The sequence below is a fragment of the Bombina bombina genome, chromosome 5 (assembly GCF_027579735.1).
Source record: "Bombina bombina isolate aBomBom1 chromosome 5, aBomBom1.pri, whole genome shotgun sequence".
Lineage (NCBI taxonomy): Eukaryota > Metazoa > Chordata > Amphibia > Anura > Bombinatoridae > Bombina > Bombina bombina.
In genome coordinates, this window is record NC_069503.1 from 688,169,935 (window position 1) to 688,186,711 (window position 16,777).

A 16,777-nucleotide genomic window follows, 5' to 3' on the forward strand; every position below is an offset into this window, starting at 1 on the left:
CGTCGGTGATCTTGATAGCTCCTGCGTGGCCACGCAGGACTTGGTATGCAGATCTGGTGAATATGTCATCGGCTCCACCTTGGAAGCTACCTTTGAGACGAGACCTTCTTGTTCAGGGTCCGTTCGAACATCCGAATCTGGTTTCACTCCAGCTGACTGCATGGAGATTGAACGCTTGATTTTATCGAAGCGAGGTTTCTCAGATTCTGTTATCGATACTCTTGTTCAGGCCAGAAAGCCTGTAACTAGAAAGATTTACCACAAAATTTGGAAAAAATATATCTGTTGGTGTGAATCTAAAGGATTCCCTTGGGACAAGGTTAAGATTCCTAGGATTCTATCCTTCCTTCAAGAAGGATTGGAAAAAGGATTATCGGCAAGTTCCCTGAAGGGACAGATTTCTGCCTTGTCGGTGTTACTTCACAAAAAGCTGGCAGCTGTGCCAGATGTTCAGGCCTTTGTTCAGGCTTTGGTTAGAATTAAGCCTGTTTACAAACCTTTGACTCCTCCTTGGAGTCTCAATTTAGTTCTTTCAGTTCTTCAGGGGGTTCCGTTTGAACCCTTACATTCCGTTGATATTAAGTTATTATCTTGGAAAGTTTTGTTTTTAGTTGCAATTTCTTCTGCTAGAAGAGTTTCAGAATTATCTGCTCTGCAGTGTTCCCCTCCTTATCTGGTGTTCCATGCAGATAAGGTGGTTTTACGTACTAAACCTGGTTTTCTTCCGAAAGTTGTTTCTAACAAAAACATTAACCAGGAGATTATCGTGCCTTCTCTGTGTCCGAAACCAGTTTCAAAGAAGGAACGTTTGTTGCACAATTTGGATGTTGTTCGCGCTCTAAAATTCTATTTAGATGCTACAAAGGATTTTAGACAAACATCTTCCTTGTTTGTTGTTTATTCAGGTAAAAGGAGAGGTCAAAAAGCAACTTCTACCTCTCTCTCTTTTTGGATTAAAAGCATCATCAGATTGGCTTACGAGACTGCCGGACGGCAGCCTCCTGAAAGAATCACAGCTCATTCCACTAGGGCTGTGGCTTCCACATGGGCCTTCAAGAACGAGGCTTCTGTTGATCAGATATGTAGGGCAGCGACTTGGTCTTCACTGCACACTTTTACCAAATTTTACAAGTTTGATACTTTTGCTTCTTCTGAGGCTATTTTTGGGAGAAAGGTTTTGCAAGCCGTGGTGCCTTCCATTTAGGTGACCTGATTTGCTCCCTCCCTTCATCCGTGTCCTAAAGCTTTGGTATTGGTTCCCACAAGTAAGGATGACGCCGTGGACCGGACACACCTATGTTGGAGAAAACAGAATTTATGTTTACCTGATAAATTACTTTCTCCAACGGTGTGTCCGGTCCACGGCCCGCCCTGGTTTTTTTAATCAGGTCTGATAATTTATTTTCTTTAACTACAGTCACCACGGTACCATATGGTTTCTCCTATGCTAATATTCCTCCTTAACGTCGGTCGAATGACTGGGGTAGGCGGAGCCTAGGAGGGATCATGTGACCAGCTTTGCTGGGCTCTTTGCCATTTCCTGTTGGGGAAGAGAATATCCCACAAGTAAGGATGACGCCGTGGACCGGACACACCGTTGGAGAAAGTAATTTATCAGGTAAACATAAATTCTGTTTTTTACCGGAAAGAATTTGATGTTATAGTTTCTCCGGTTTATTATTACTCAACTGTCATAACTTTTTTCTGTGCTTCTTAAAGGCACAGTACGTTTTTCATATTATTTGTAAATTGCTTTGAAAAGTAATTCCAAGTTGCTAGTTTAATTGCTAGTGTGTTAAACATGTCTGACTCAGAGGAATATCTCTGCGCTATATGTGCTAAAGCCAAAGTGGAGCCCAATAGAAATTTATGTACTAATTGCATTGATGCTACTTTAAATAAAAGTCAATCTGTACAAATTGAACATCATTCACCAAACAACGAGGGGAGAGTTATGCCGACTAACTCGCCTCACGTGTCAGTACCTGCATCTCCCGCTCGGGAGGTGCGTGATATTGTAGCGCCGAGTACATCAGGGCGGCCATTACAAATCACTTTACAGGATATGGCTAATGTTATGACTGAAGTTTTGGCTAAATTACCAGAACTTAGAGGTAAGCGTGATCACTCTGGGGTGAGAACAGAGTGCGCTGTTGATAATAGGGCCATGTCTGATACTGCGTCACAGTATGCTGAACATGAGGACGGAGAGCTTCAATCTGCAGGTGACGGTTCTGATCCCAATAGAATGGATTCAGACATTTCTAATTTTAAGTTTAAACTCGAAAACCTCCGTGTACTGTTAGGGGAGGTATTAGCAGCTCTGAATGATTGTAACACCGTTGCAATCACAGAAAAATTATGTAGGCTGGATAGATACTATGCGGTACCGGCGAGTACTGACGTATTTCCTATACCTAAGAGGCTTACAGAGATAATTACTAAGGAGTGGGATAGGCCCGGTGTACCCTTTTCCCCCCCCTCCTGTGTTTAGAAAAATGTTTCCAATAGACGCCACCACACGGGACTTATGGCAGACGGTCCCTAAGGTGGAGGGAGCGGTTTCTACTCTGGCTAAGCGTACCACTATCCCGGTGGAGGATAGCTGTGCCTTTTCAGATCCAATGGATAAAAAATTAGAGGGTTACCTTAAGAAAATGTTTGTTCAACAAGGTTTTATATTGCAACCCCTTGCATGTATTGCGTCTGTCTCGGCCGCGGCCGCCTTTTGGTCCGAGTCCCTGGAAGAGACTCTTGACTCAATAACTATAGATGAGATTTCAAGCAAGCTTAAAACACTTAAGCTAGCTAATTCATTTGTTTCAGATGCCGTAGTACATTTAACAAAACTTACGGCTAAGAATTCCGGATTCGCCATTCAGGCACGCAGAGCACTGTGGCTAAAATCCTGGTCAGCTGACGTTACTTCTAAATCTAAATTACTTAACATACCTTTCAAAGGGCAGACCTTATTCGGGCCCGGTTTGAAAGAAATTATCGCTGACATTACAGGAGGTAAAGGCCATGCCCTGCCTCAAGACAGAGCCAAACCTAAGGCTAGACAGTCTAATTTTCATTCCTTTCGTAATTTCAAGGCAGGAGCAGCATCAACTTCCTCTGCTCCAAAACAGGAAGGAGCTGTTGCTCGCTACAGACAAGGCTGGAGACCTAACCAGTCCTGGAACAAGGGCAAGCAGGCCAGAAAACTTGCTGCTGCCCCTAAGACAGCATGAATCGAGGGCCCCCGATCCGGAAACGGATCTAGTGGGGGGCAGACTTTCTCTCTTCGCCCAGGCTTGGGAGAGAGATGTCCAGGATCCCTGGGCGTTAGAGATCATATCTCAGGGATATCTTCTGGACTTCAAATCCTCTCCCCCAAAAGGGAGATCTCATCTGTCAAGGTTGTCAACAAACCAAATAAAGAAAGAGGCGTTTCTACGCTGTGTACAAGATCTTTTACTAATGGGAGTGATCCATCCGGTTCCACGGTCGGAACATGGACAGGGGTTTTACTCAAATCTGTTTGTGGTTCCCAAAAAAGAGGGAACCTTCAGGCCAATCTTGGATTTAAAGATCCTAAACAAATTCCTAAGAGTTCCATCGTTCAAAATGGAAACTATTCAGACAATCCTACCCATGATCCAAAAGGGTCAGTACATGACCACAGTGGATTTAAAGGATGCTTACCTTCACATACCGATTCACAAAGATCATTACCGGTATCTAAGGTTTGCCTTCCTAGACAGGCATTACCAGTTTGTAGCTCTTCCATTCGGATTGGCTACGGCTCCAAGAATCTTCACAAAGGTTCTGGGTACTCTTCTGGCGGTACTAAGACCGCGAGGAATTTCGGTAGCTCCGTACCTAGACGACATTCTGATACAAGCTTCAAGCTTTCAAACTGCCAAGTCTCATACAGAGTTAGTACTGGCATTTCTAAGGTCGCACGGATGGAAGGTGAACGAAAAGAAGAGTTCTCTCTTTCCACTCACAAGAGTTCCCTTCTTGGGGACTCTTATAGATTCTGTAGAAATGAAGATTTACCTGACAGAAGACAGGTTAACAAAGCTTCAAAATGCATGCCGTGTCCTTCATTCCATTCAACACCCGTCAGTAGCTCAATGCATGGAGGTGATCGGCTTAATGGTAGCGGCAATGGACATAGTACCCTTTGCACGCCTACATCTCAGACCGCTGCAATTGTGCATGCTAAGTCAGTGGAATGGGGATTACTCAGATTTGTCTCCTACTCTGAATCTGGATCAAGAGACCAGAAATTCTCTTCTATGGTGGCTTTCTCGGCCACATCTGTCCAGGGGGATGCCATTCAGCAGGCCGGATTGGACAATTGTAACAACAGACGCCAGCCTACTAGGTTGGGGCGCTGTCTGGAATTCTCTGAAGGCTCAGGGATCATGGACTCGGGAGGAGAGTCTCCTGCCTATAAACATTCTGGAATTGAGAGCAGTTTTCAATGCTCTTCTGGCTTGGCCCCAGTTAACAACTCGGGGGTTCATCAGGTTTCAGTCGGACAACATCACGACTGTAGCTTACATCAACCATCAAGGAGGGACAAGAAGCTCCCTAGCGATGATGGAAGTATCAAAGATAATTCGCTGGGCAGAGTTTCACTCTTGCCACCTGTCAGCAATCCACATCCCGGGAGTGGAGAACTGGGAGGCGGATTTCCTAAGTCGTCAGACTCTTCATCCGGGGGAGTGGGAACTTCATCCGGAGGTCTTTGCCCAAATACTTCGACGTTGGGGCAAAACCAGAGATAGATCTCATGGCGTCTCGACAGAACGCCAAGCTTCCTTGTTACGGGTCCAGATCCAGGGATCCGGGAGCGGTCCTGATAGATGCTTTGACAGCACTTTGGACCTTCGGGATGGCTTATGTGTTTCCACCCTTCCCGATGCTTCCTCGATTGATTGCCAGAATCAAACAGGAGAGAGCATCGGTGATTCTAATAGCGCCTGCGTGGCCACGCAGGACCTGGTATGCAGATCTAGTGGACATGTCATCCTGTCCACCTTGGTCTCTGCCTCTGAGACAGGACCTTCTAATTCAGGGTCCTTTCAAACATCAAAACCTAATTTCTCTGAAGCTGACTGCATGGAAATTGAACGATTGATTTTATCAAAGCGTGGATTTTCTGAGTCAGTAATTGATACCTTAATACAGGCTAGGAAGCCTGTTACCAGAAAGATTTACCATAAAATATGGCGTAAATACTTATATTGGTGCGAATCCAAAAGTTACTCATGGAGTAAGGTTAGGATTCCTAGGATATTGTCTTTTCTACAAGAAGGTTTAGAAAAGGGTTTATCCGCTAGTTCCTTAAAGGGACAGATTTCAGCTCTGTCCATTCTTTTACACAAACGTCTGTCAGAGGTTCCGGATGTTCAAGCTTTTTGTCAGGCTTTGGCCAGGATTAAGCCTGTGTTTAAAACTGTTGCTCCACCATGGAGTTTGAACTTAGTTCTTAATGTTTTACAGGGTGTCCCGTTTGAACCCCTTCATTCCATTGATATCAAGCTGTTATCTTGGAAAGTTCTGTTTTTAATGGCTATTTCCTCGGCTCGAAGAGTCTCTGAGTTATCTGCCTTACATTGTGATTCTCCTTATCTGATTTTTCATTCAGACAAGGTAGTTCTGCGTACTAAACCTGGGTTCTTACCTAAGGTGGTCACTAACAGGAATATCAATCAAGAGATTGTTGTTCCATCTTTGTGTCCTAATCCTTCTTCGAAGAAGGAACGTCTTCTACACAATCTAGATGTAGTCCGTGCCCTGAAATTTTATCTACAGGCAACTAAGGATTTTCAACAAACGTCTTCCCTGTTTGTCGTTTATTCTGGTCAGAGGAGAGGTCAAAAAGCTTCTGCTACCTCTCTCTCTTTTTGGCTTCGTAGCATAATACGTTTAGCTTATGAGACTGCTGGACAGCAGCCTCCTGAAAGAATTACAGCTCATTCTACTAGAGCTGTGGCTTCCACTTGGGCCTTTAAGAATGAGGCTTCTGTTGAACAGATTTGCAAGGCTGCAACTTGGTCTTCTCTTCATACTTTTTCCAAATTTTACAAATTTGACACTTTTGCTTCTTCGGAGGCTGTTTTTGGGAGAAAGGTTCTTCAGGCAGTGGTTCCTTCCGTATAAAGAGCCTGCCTGTCCCTCCCGTCATCCGTGTACTTTAGCTTTGGTATTGGTATCCCAGAAGTAATGATGACCCGTGGACTGACCACACTTAACAGGAGAAAACAAAATTTATGCTTACCTGATAAATTCCTTTCTCCTGTAGTGTGGTCAGTCCACGGCCCGCCCTGTTTTTATGGCAGGTCTAAATTTTTAAATTATACTCCAGTCACCACTGCACCCTTTGGCTTCTCCTTTCTCGTTGGTTCTCGGTCGAATGACTGGGTGTGACGTAGAGGGGAGGAGCTATATAGCAGCTCTGCTGGGTGATCCTCTTGCACTTCCTGTTGGGGAGGAGTTAATATCCCAGAAGTAATGATGACCCGTGGACTGACCACACTACAGGAGAAAGGAATTTATCAGGTAAGCATAAATTTTGTTTTTTCTATTTTAAGTACAGTATTAAAATGTTTATTACAGGTACAAACCCCCAAATCCAAAATCCGGAAATATTTAGAAATCCAGACCGTTTTCATTAAAATTTTATTTTTTTAACAAAAATTACCATTTACCTGCCTGTAAGTCACAATCTTCTTTCCCTTTGTCTTTGGTTTGGTTTCTGCATTCTAAAATGCAAATGCTAGTCTATATTTATTTAAAACAATGACTTCCACCCTCTGATTATAGTATTGTACTATCATTCTAAAAGTACTATGTATATAAAAGTATCAAAAATGATATAAAACTACCTTTAGGTTACATGTATAAGCTGAATTATGACATGTAAATATTGCCTAAATTACATGTTATTGGTGTTTACACTTGGTCCCATCCTCTGTCCCATTTTACAGATGTAAATACAACTATTCTGGAATCCAAACTTTTTGTCGGTCCCAAGCAATTAAGCTAAAGAGTTTTGTACCTGTATTACCTCTGTGTTTTTCTATATGTTATGGTACCTTTAAAAAAGACTAATAATAATAAAAATAATTATACTAGTCTAAAAATTCTACTTGTTCATTGTGGCTTCATTTTTACAAAACTAGGCCTTCATAGCAAGCCTTGAGTGCCTGAGCACAAAACCAGATGGGGATATGGATACCATGCAGTAAGTGTATTAAAACAATTATCAAATTATTAAATGTTTCTGAATATGAGACTTTGGATGAACCATTTAATTGCTATATAGTTGTAAAAGCTAAAATAAATTGAGTTCAACGAAGAGGAATGCCAATCATTTCAGGAGGCTCATTGTAATTGAAGCATTACCATATTAACTATTGCTGACATTTAATAAAAAAAAACCTGTAAATATTATTTGAATGTTCACATTATCATTATGAATATTTATAAATAAGAAACAAATGTTTATTGTTATTACCAACATATATCTGATTTTATATTTTATGTTTCTATGTTTGACATTGTAAGTCATATATTGAAGCATTTTAATGAGCATAAGAAAATATTCCCTGCATTTCTGAGCATCTTTTGATAGTAAATGCCAATTTGTTCACAAACTTTTATAGTTTTTTATGCTTAGTCTTAAAAACATAAATATGAGTAAGCATTGTAATACTACACAGTTGTTTTATTTAGTTTGACTTGTCATACACTCAATGACCTTTCTTTCTTCCTTAACATTACCTTTGTTTTTAGTGTTTCATTAGATGTTTCGTCTCCTGATTTATTTGGGAGCATGCACGAGGACCTCAGCATATCTTCTGTAAGTAATTTCAATATATTGTATTATAAATGCTAACCAAGATCTGATGGAACATAGAGAGTCACATAGGATAGGTTAGGACTAATATTAGGATCCAGTGGGCCATGGTTATTGAGGTTGGCCAGAGTCTGACAGTATTGCTCAACACATCCCATTCTGGTCCGTCTGACACTGTCCCTTTTTCTCCTGTTAAGTGTAGTCAGTCCACGGGTCATCCATTACTTATAGAATATATCTCTTCCTAACAGGAAACTGCAAGAGAATTACCCAGCAGAGCTGCTATATAGCTCCTCCCCTCACATATCATACTCAGTCATTCTCTTGCAGCCTAACTAAAAAGGAAGCTGTGAGAGATCTGTGGTGTTTTTTAACTTAGTTTATTTCTACAATCAAAAGTTTGTTATTTTTAAATGGCACCGGAGTGTGCTGTTTATTCTCAGGCAGCATTAGAAGAAGAATCTGCCTGGGTTTTTTTCTATGGTCTTAGCAGACGTAACTAAGATCCACTGGCTGTTTCTCATCTGAGGAGTGAGGTAACTTCAGAGAAGGGGAATAGCATGCAGGGCTCCCCTGCAACAAATGAGGTATGTGCAGTAATTTATTTTCTGAGGAATGGAATTGACTGAGAAAATACTGCTGATACCATTGTAAAGTAAGTTCAGCCTTAAATGCAGTGATAGCGACTGGTATCAGGCTGATGTGTGTGTGTGTGTACACTGAATGTATTTTTCTAAGGAATGGAATTGACTCTGAAAATACTGTTAATACTGAAATAATGTATGAGCCTTAACTGCAGTAAAAACGACTGGTAGCAGGCTTATTAACAATAATACATAACTTTCAAATGTATGTTTAAAACGTTTACTGGCTTGTTAATCGTTTTTGTGAGGTACTTGGTGATAAAACTTATTAGGGCATGATTTTTACCACATGGCCATTTTTGTTTTCTGCATAGAAACAGTTTCTGAGCTTCCCCACTGTTGTAATATGAGTGGGAGGGGCCTATTTTAGCGCTTTTTTTGCGCAGTAAAAATTCAGTCACAATCTACTACTACAATCTACTTCATCCTCCATGATCCAGATCGTCTCTAGAGAGCTCAGGGGTCTTCAAAATCCATTTTGAGGGAGGTAATCAGGCACAGCAGTCCTGTGACAGTGTATTTGACTGTGAGAAAAACGTTAATTATATAATTGTTATCCGTTTTTGGGTACTAAGGGGTTAATCATCCATTTGCTGGTGGGTGCAATCCTTTGCTAACTTAATACATTTACTGTGAAAATTTGGTTGCTATAACTATTTTGGTCATTGTTATTTCAACTGTGTCAGTTTTTCTGTGCTTCTTAAAGGCACAGTAACGTTTTTTATATTGCTTGTAAATTAATTTTGAAAAGTATTTCCAAGTTTGCTAGTCTCATTGCTAGTTTGTTTAAACATGTCTGACTCAGATGAATCTCTTTGTTCACTATGTTTAAAGGCCAATGTGGAGCCCAATAGAAATTTGTGTACTAATTGCATTGATGCTACTTTAAATAAAAGTCAATCTTTACATGTAAAGAAATTATCACCAGACGACAAGGGGGAAGTTATGCTGACTAACTCTCCTCACGTGTCAGTACCTTCGCCTCCCGCTCAGGAGGTGCGTGATTTTGTGGCGCCAAGTACATCAGGGAGGCCCTTACAAATCACTTTGCAAGACATGGCTACTGTTATGACAGAAGTATTATCTAAGTTGCCAGAATTAAGAGGCAAGCGCGATAGCTCTGGGTTAAGGATAGAGCGCACGGATGAGATGAGAGCCATGTCAGATACTGCGTCACAGTTTGCAGAACGTGAGGACGGAGAGCTTCATTCTGTGGGTGACGGATCTGATCCAGGGAGACTGGATTCAGAGATTTCCAATTTTAAATTTAAGCTAGAGAACCTCCGCACATTGCTAGGGGAGGTATTAGCGGCTCTGAATGATTGTAACACGGTTGCAATTCCAGAGAAATTATGTAGGTTGGATAGATACTATGCGGTACCGGTGTGTACTGACGTATTTCCTATACCAAAAAGGCTTACAGAGATTATTAGCAAGGAGTGGGATAGACCGGGTGTGCCTTTTACCCCTCCTCCCATATTTAGGAAAATGTTTCCTATTGACGCCACCACACGAGACTTATGGCAGACGGTCCCTAAGGTGGAGGGAGCAGTTTCTACTTTAGCTAAGCGTACCACTATCCCGGTGGAGGATAGTTGTGCCTTTTCAGATCCAATGGATAAAAAATTAGAGGGTTACCTTAAGAAAATGTTAGTTCAACAAGGTTTTATTTTACAGCCCCTCGCATGCATTGCGCCTGTCACTGCTGCGGCAGCATTCTGGTTTGAGTCTCTGGAAAAGGCCATTCGCTCAGCTCCATTGGATGAAATAATCAACAAGCTTAAGACACTTAAGCTAGCTAACGCATTTGTTTCTGATGCCGTTGTGCATTTAACCAAACTTACGGCTAAGAACTCCGGATTCGCCATCCAAGCGCGCAGAGCGCTATGGCTTAAATCCTGGTCAGCTGACGTGACTTCTAAATCTAAATTGCTTAATATTCCTTTCAAAGGGCAGACCTTATTCGGGCCCGGCTTGAAAGAAATTATTGCTGACATTACGGGAGGTAAGGGCCATGCTCTACCTCAGGACAGGGCCAAATCAAAGGCCAAACAGTCTAATTTTCGTGCCTTTCGTAACTTCAAGGCAGGAGCAGCATCAACTTCCTCCGCTCCAAAACAGGAAGGAGCTGTTGCTTGTTACAGACAGGGCTGGAAAGTTAACCAGTCCTGGAACAGGGGCAAGCAGGCCAAGAAACCTGCTGCTGCCTCCAAAACAGCATGAAGAGAGGGCCCCCTATCCGGAAACGGATCTAGTGGGGGGCAGACTTTCTCTCTTCGCCCAGGCTTGGGCAAGAGATGTCCAGGATCCCTGGGCGTTGGAGATCATATCTCAGGGATATCTCCTGGACTTCAAAACTTCTCCTCCACGGGGGAGATTTCATCTTTCAAGGTTATCAGCAAACCAAATAAAGAAAGAGGCGTTTCTACGCTGTGTACAAGACCTCTTACCAATGGGGGTAATCCACTTAGTTCAGCGGACGGAACACGGGCAGGGATTCTATTCAAACCTATTTGTGGTTCCCAAGAAAGAGGGAACCTTCAGGCCAATCTTGGACTTAAAAATCCTAAACAAATTTCTAAGAGTTCCATCATTAAAAATGGAAACTATTCGAACCATCCTTCCCATGATCCAAGAGGGTCAGTACATGACCACAGTGGATCTAAAGGATGCCTACCTTCACATACCGATTCACAAGGACCATTACCGGTATCTGAGATTTGCCTTCCTAGACAGGCATTACCAGTTGGTAGCTCTTCCCTTCGGATTAGCTACGGCTCCAAGAATCTTTACAAAAATTCTAGGATCACTTCTGGCGGTACTAAGACCGCGAGGCATAGCGGTGACTCCGTACCTAGACGACATTCTGATACAAGCGTCAAGTTTTCAAACTGCCAAGTCTCATACAGAGATAGTTCTGGCATTTCTGAGGTCGCATGGGTGGAAGGTGAACGTGGAAAAGAGTTCTCTATTACCACTTACAAGAGTTCCCTTTCTAGGGACTCTTATAGATTCTGTAGAGATGAAAATTTACCTGACAGAGGCCAGATTATTAAAACTTCTAAATGCTTGCCTTGTCCTTCACTCCATTCCACACCCGTCAGTAGCTCAGTGCATGGAAGTAATCGGCTTAATGGTAGCGGCAATGGACATAGTACCATTTGCGCGCCTGCATCTCAGACCGCTGCAATTGTGCATGCTAAGTCAGTGGAACGGGGATTACTCAGATTTGTCCCCCCTACTAAATCTGGATCAAGAGACCAGAGATTCTCTTCTATGGTGGCTTTCTCTGCCACATCTGTCCAAGGGGATGTCCTTTCGCAGGCCAGATTGGACGATTGTAACAACAGACGCCAGCCTTCTAGGCTGGGGAGCAGTCTGGAATTCCCTGAAAGCTCAGGGATTATGGACTCAGGAGGAGAAACTCCTCCCAATAAATATTCTGGAGTTAAGAGCAATATTCAATGCTCTCCTAGCTTGGCCTCAGTTAGCAACTCTGAGGTTCATCAGATTTCAGTCGGACAACATCACGACTGTGGCTTACATCAACCATCAAGGGGGAACCAGAAGTTCCCTAGCGATGTTGGAAGTCTCAAAGATAATTCGCTGGGCAGAGTCTCACTCTTGCCACCTGTCAGCGATCTACATCCCAGGCGTGGAGAACTGGGAGGCGGATTTTCTAAGTCGTCAGACTTTTCATCCGGGGGAGTGGGAGCTTCATCCGGAGGTCTTTGCTCAACTGATTCGTTGTTGGGGCAAACCAGATCTGGATCTCATGGCGTCTCGTCAGAACGCCAAGCTTCCTTGTTACGGATCCAGGTCCAGGGACCCGGGAGCGGTGCTGATAGATGCTCTGACAGCCCCTTGGGTCTTCAACATGGCTTATGTGTTTCCACCATTCCCGATGCTTCCTCGTTTGATTGCCAAGATCAAACAGGATAGAGCTTCGGTGATTCTGATAGCGCCTGCGTGGCCACGCAGGACCTGGTATGCAGACCTAGTGGACATGTCGTCCTGTCCACCGTGGTCTCTGCCTCTGAGACAGGACCTTCTAATTCAGGGTCTTTTCAAACATCCAAATCTAATTTCTCTGAGGCTGACTGCATGGAGATTGAACGCTTGATTCTATCAAAGCGTGGCTTCTCGGAGTCGGTTATTGATACCTTAATACATATATTTACATTGGTGCGAATCCAAGAGTTACTCATGGAGTAAGGTTAGGATTCCTAGGATATTGTCCTTTCTACAAGAGGGTTTAGAAAAGGGCTTATCTACTAGTTCGTTAAAGGGACAGATTTCTGCTCTGTCTATTCTTCTACACAAACGTCTGGCTGAAGTTCCAGACGTTCAGGCTTTCTGTCAGGCTTTAACTAGGATTAAGCCTGTGTTTAAGTCTGTTGCTCCGCCGTGGAGCTTAAACTTAATTCTTAATGTTCTTCAAGGCGTTCCATTTGAACCCCTTCATTCCATTGATATCAAGCTGTTATCTTGGAAAGTTCTGTTTTTGATGGCTATTTCCTCGGCTCGAAGAGTCTCTGAGTTATCTGCCTTACATTGTGATTCTCCTTATCTGATTTTTCATTCAGACAAGGTAGTCCTGCGTACTAAACCTGGGTTCTTACCTAAGGTAGTTACTAACAGGAATATCAATCAAGAAATTGTTGTTCCATCTCTGTGTCCTAACCCTTCTTCAAAGAAGGAACGACTTTTGCATAATCTGGACGTAGTCCGTGCCCTGAAATTCTATTTGCAGGCAACTAAGGATTTTCGTCAAACTTCTTCCCTGTTTGTCGTTTACTCTGGACAGAGGAGAGGTCAAAAGGCTTCGGCTACCTCTCTCTCTTTTTGGCTTCGTAGCATAATACGCTTAGCCTATGAGACTGCTGGACAGCAGCCTCCTGAAAGGATTACAGCTCATTCTACTAGAGCTGTGGCTTCCACCTGGGCCTTTAAAAATGAGGCCTCTGTTGAACAGATTTGCAAGGCTGCGACTTGGTCTTCACTTCACACTTTTTCAAAATTTTACAAATTTAACACTTTTGCTTCGTCGGAGGCTATTTTTGGGAGAAAGGTACTTCAGGCAGTGGTTCCTTCTGTTTAATGTTCCTGCCTTGTCCCTCCCTTCATCCGTGTACTTTAGCTTTGGTATTGGTATTCCATAAGTAATGGATGACCCGTGGACTGACTACACTTAACAGGAGAAAACATAATTTATGCTTACCTGATAAATTCCTTTCTCCTGTAGTGTAGTCAGTCCACGGCCCGCCCTGTTTTTACGGCAGGTCTAAATTTTAATTAAACTCCAGTCACCACTGTACCCTATGGTTCCTCCTTTCTCGTCTGCTTTGGTCGAATGACTGAGTATGATATGTGAGGGGAGGAGCTATATAGCAGCTCTGCTGGGTAATTCTCTTGCAGTTTCTTGTTAGGAAGAGATATATTCTATAAGTAATGGATGACCCGTGGACTGACTACACTACAGGAGAAAGGAATTTATCAGGTAAGCATAAATTATGTTTTTTGAAAACCATTTACCCCAGGTTTATACCTTTTCATGAGATAGACATGTTGTTTTTTTTGTTGTAGGTATATGCATCCCCATCAGCTACAAAACTGACACTTTTTTCATAAGACTTCAGTTGAGGGGGTCACATGATGTCATTGATGATTCCACTCTTGAGATTACACTAAAACAGGGGTCATCAATTGTGGCCCCCCAAGAGGTTTTGGAACCACATTTCCCATGATACTCATGGGAAATGTATTTCCAAAACTGCACTAAAATATCTCCTTATTAGTGAGAACTTTACTGTTGTTTAACTGTGATCTGTTATTCCTGTGTATTGCCTTATATTATATACAAATCATACATTAAGGAGCAACAGGAATACATTATTTCACATTCTTCAAATCACTCATGTCATTTTAAATAAAAATGTTTCTATGTGGCTCCATCCTATTTTTTGTTTGCTGTGTATTAAAAAAAGAATGTTGTTTTTGCTCTGAGAGCTACACCATCTGCTTCCACTTGCTGCAAGTGTTAGAGCATTTGATGAAACTGATAACAAATACACACTGTAGTTTATTACACAAATAAATGTGTGTTTTACAGAAATATTTTTACAAGCATTTGAGTCTGTATTTTTTTAAGCAAAATATGCAGTGCATCAAGATTGCAAAGAAATTACACACTCATTGAAAATCCAGTCAATGGATTCTCTAATGTGACATTTGAGCTTTACTTCTGCAAGATTGTGCTCTATATTAACTTACACCTAGATTATGAGTTTTGCGCTAAACAGGGTGGGAAATTAACGCCAAAAAAGTTGCATTATTCCACTCTCCATAGCGCTGCCATTACGAGTTACTGAAAAGCCTCCTTGTGCGTGCGATATGGTGGCGTTACGCTCCATACCGCACAAAATCCAAGGGCTGAGTTGACGTGCCCGTGCACACTTTCCCCCTATAGACATCAATGGGGAGAGAGTGTTAGAAAAAAACTAACACCTGAAGTGCGGAATGAAAAATCTCCGTAACGCCACCCCATTAATGTCTATGGGGGAAAAAAAGTTACGTTTAAACCTAACATAAACCCCTAGTCTAAACACCCCTAATCCACGATCGCCGACACTAATACAAGTTATTAACCCCTATTCCACCGCTCCCCAACATATCTGACACTAAAATAAAGCTATTAACCCCTAATCTACTGATCCCCGACACTATAATAAAGTTAACCCCTAAACCTCCGGCCCCCACATTGCCGCTACAAAATAAACCTACTAACGCCTAAACCGCCAGCCCCCCCATCGCAAAACACTAAATTAAACTATTAACCCCTAAACCTAACACCCCCTAACTTTAAATTAAAATTTCAATATAACTATCTTAAAATAAATAAAAACTTACCTGTGAAATAAAAATAAACCTAACATTAAACTATAAATTAATCTAACATTGCTATTCTAATAAAATAAAAAAAATACTACCAATTAAAAAATCTGTTACAAATTTAAAAAACCTAACACTACGAAAAAAATAAAAAAATCTAAATTACAAAAAATAATAAACACAAAATTACGAAAAATAAAAAACACTAAGCTTACAAAAAATAATAAACGAAATTATCAAAAATAAAAACAATTATACCTTATCTAATAGCCCTATAAAAATAAAAAAGCCCCCCCCCCCCCCCCCAAAAAAAAAAAAATAGGGCATTCAGCATTTTTTTACTGCCCTTAAAAGGGCATTCAGCTCTTTTACAAAAGCCCAATGCCCTAATCTAAAAAAAAAAAACTAACACTAACCCCATTAAATCTACTCACTATTCCGAAGTCCATAAACATCGATCTCCATCCAGGAGGCGAGAAGTCTTCATGACTTTTAAAAAAATATATAATTTTTTCCTCTTTTTTTAAAAATTTGATGCTATGTTCCAACAATTTTGCTATTCCTTTCACTCATTTTATATAGTTCCTGTAGATTTCTAATCCATGAATTGTTGAGCTTGTATTTTAATTATTGTTGTTTGTATTGCTAGTATTAATGTGAATAAATGCAAACTTTTTGCCTATGGCTCTTCAAGATAGCGACTGACGAAAACAAACTAATAAAATGTAGAGCTTATTATATTTATCAGCATGTGAAGCACAATTTCCTGTATTCCAATCCATCTAAATTACCTTCTGATGAGTTATTGAGGGATTTTCAAATTCACACCCTTTCTATTTGTCAACCCTGAGATAACCCATTTATCTAACATTTTTCTAATGCTCTTAGCCCCATATTAATACCTAATATACCCTGCATGGAGACAGGTCGACACCAGTGCACTACTGGGAGCTTGCTTGTGATTGGTGGCTGTACAAATGTGTCTCTTGTCATTGGCTCTCCAGATGTATTCAGATAGCTTTAATTGGACAGTCAACACCAGAATATTTGTTCTTTTAAAAGATAAATAATCCCTTAATTACCCATTCCCCGGTTTTCCATTACCAACACAGTTATAATAATGCACGTTTTACCTCTGTAATTACCTTGTATCTAAGCCCCAGGCTGCCCCCTTATTTCAGTTTTTTTGACAGACTTGCAGTTTAGCCAATCAGTGCTCACTCCTTTGTAAATTCATGTGCATGAGCTCAATGTTATCTATAGGAAACACATGAACTAACGCCCTCTAGTGGTGAAAAAGGTCAAAATGAATTTCGATTAGAGGTGGCCTTCAAGGTCTAAGAAATTATCATATGAACCTCCTAGGTTTAGCTTTCAACTAAGA

At 41.5% G+C, this 16,777-nt stretch overlaps 1 protein-coding gene across 1 annotated transcript in view; it reads left to right on the top strand.

Annotated features, from left to right (window-relative positions):
• EXOC2 (exocyst complex component 2) overlaps nucleotides 1–16,777 on the top strand; it is a 914,329-nt gene that overhangs the window by 758,046 nt on the left and 139,506 nt on the right. Inside the window, 2 exon segments of the mRNA XM_053714663.1 lie at nucleotides 7,182–7,243; nucleotides 7,795–7,861. Of these exon segments, the coding sequence (XP_053570638.1) occupies nucleotides 7,182–7,243; nucleotides 7,795–7,861 (129 nt within the window).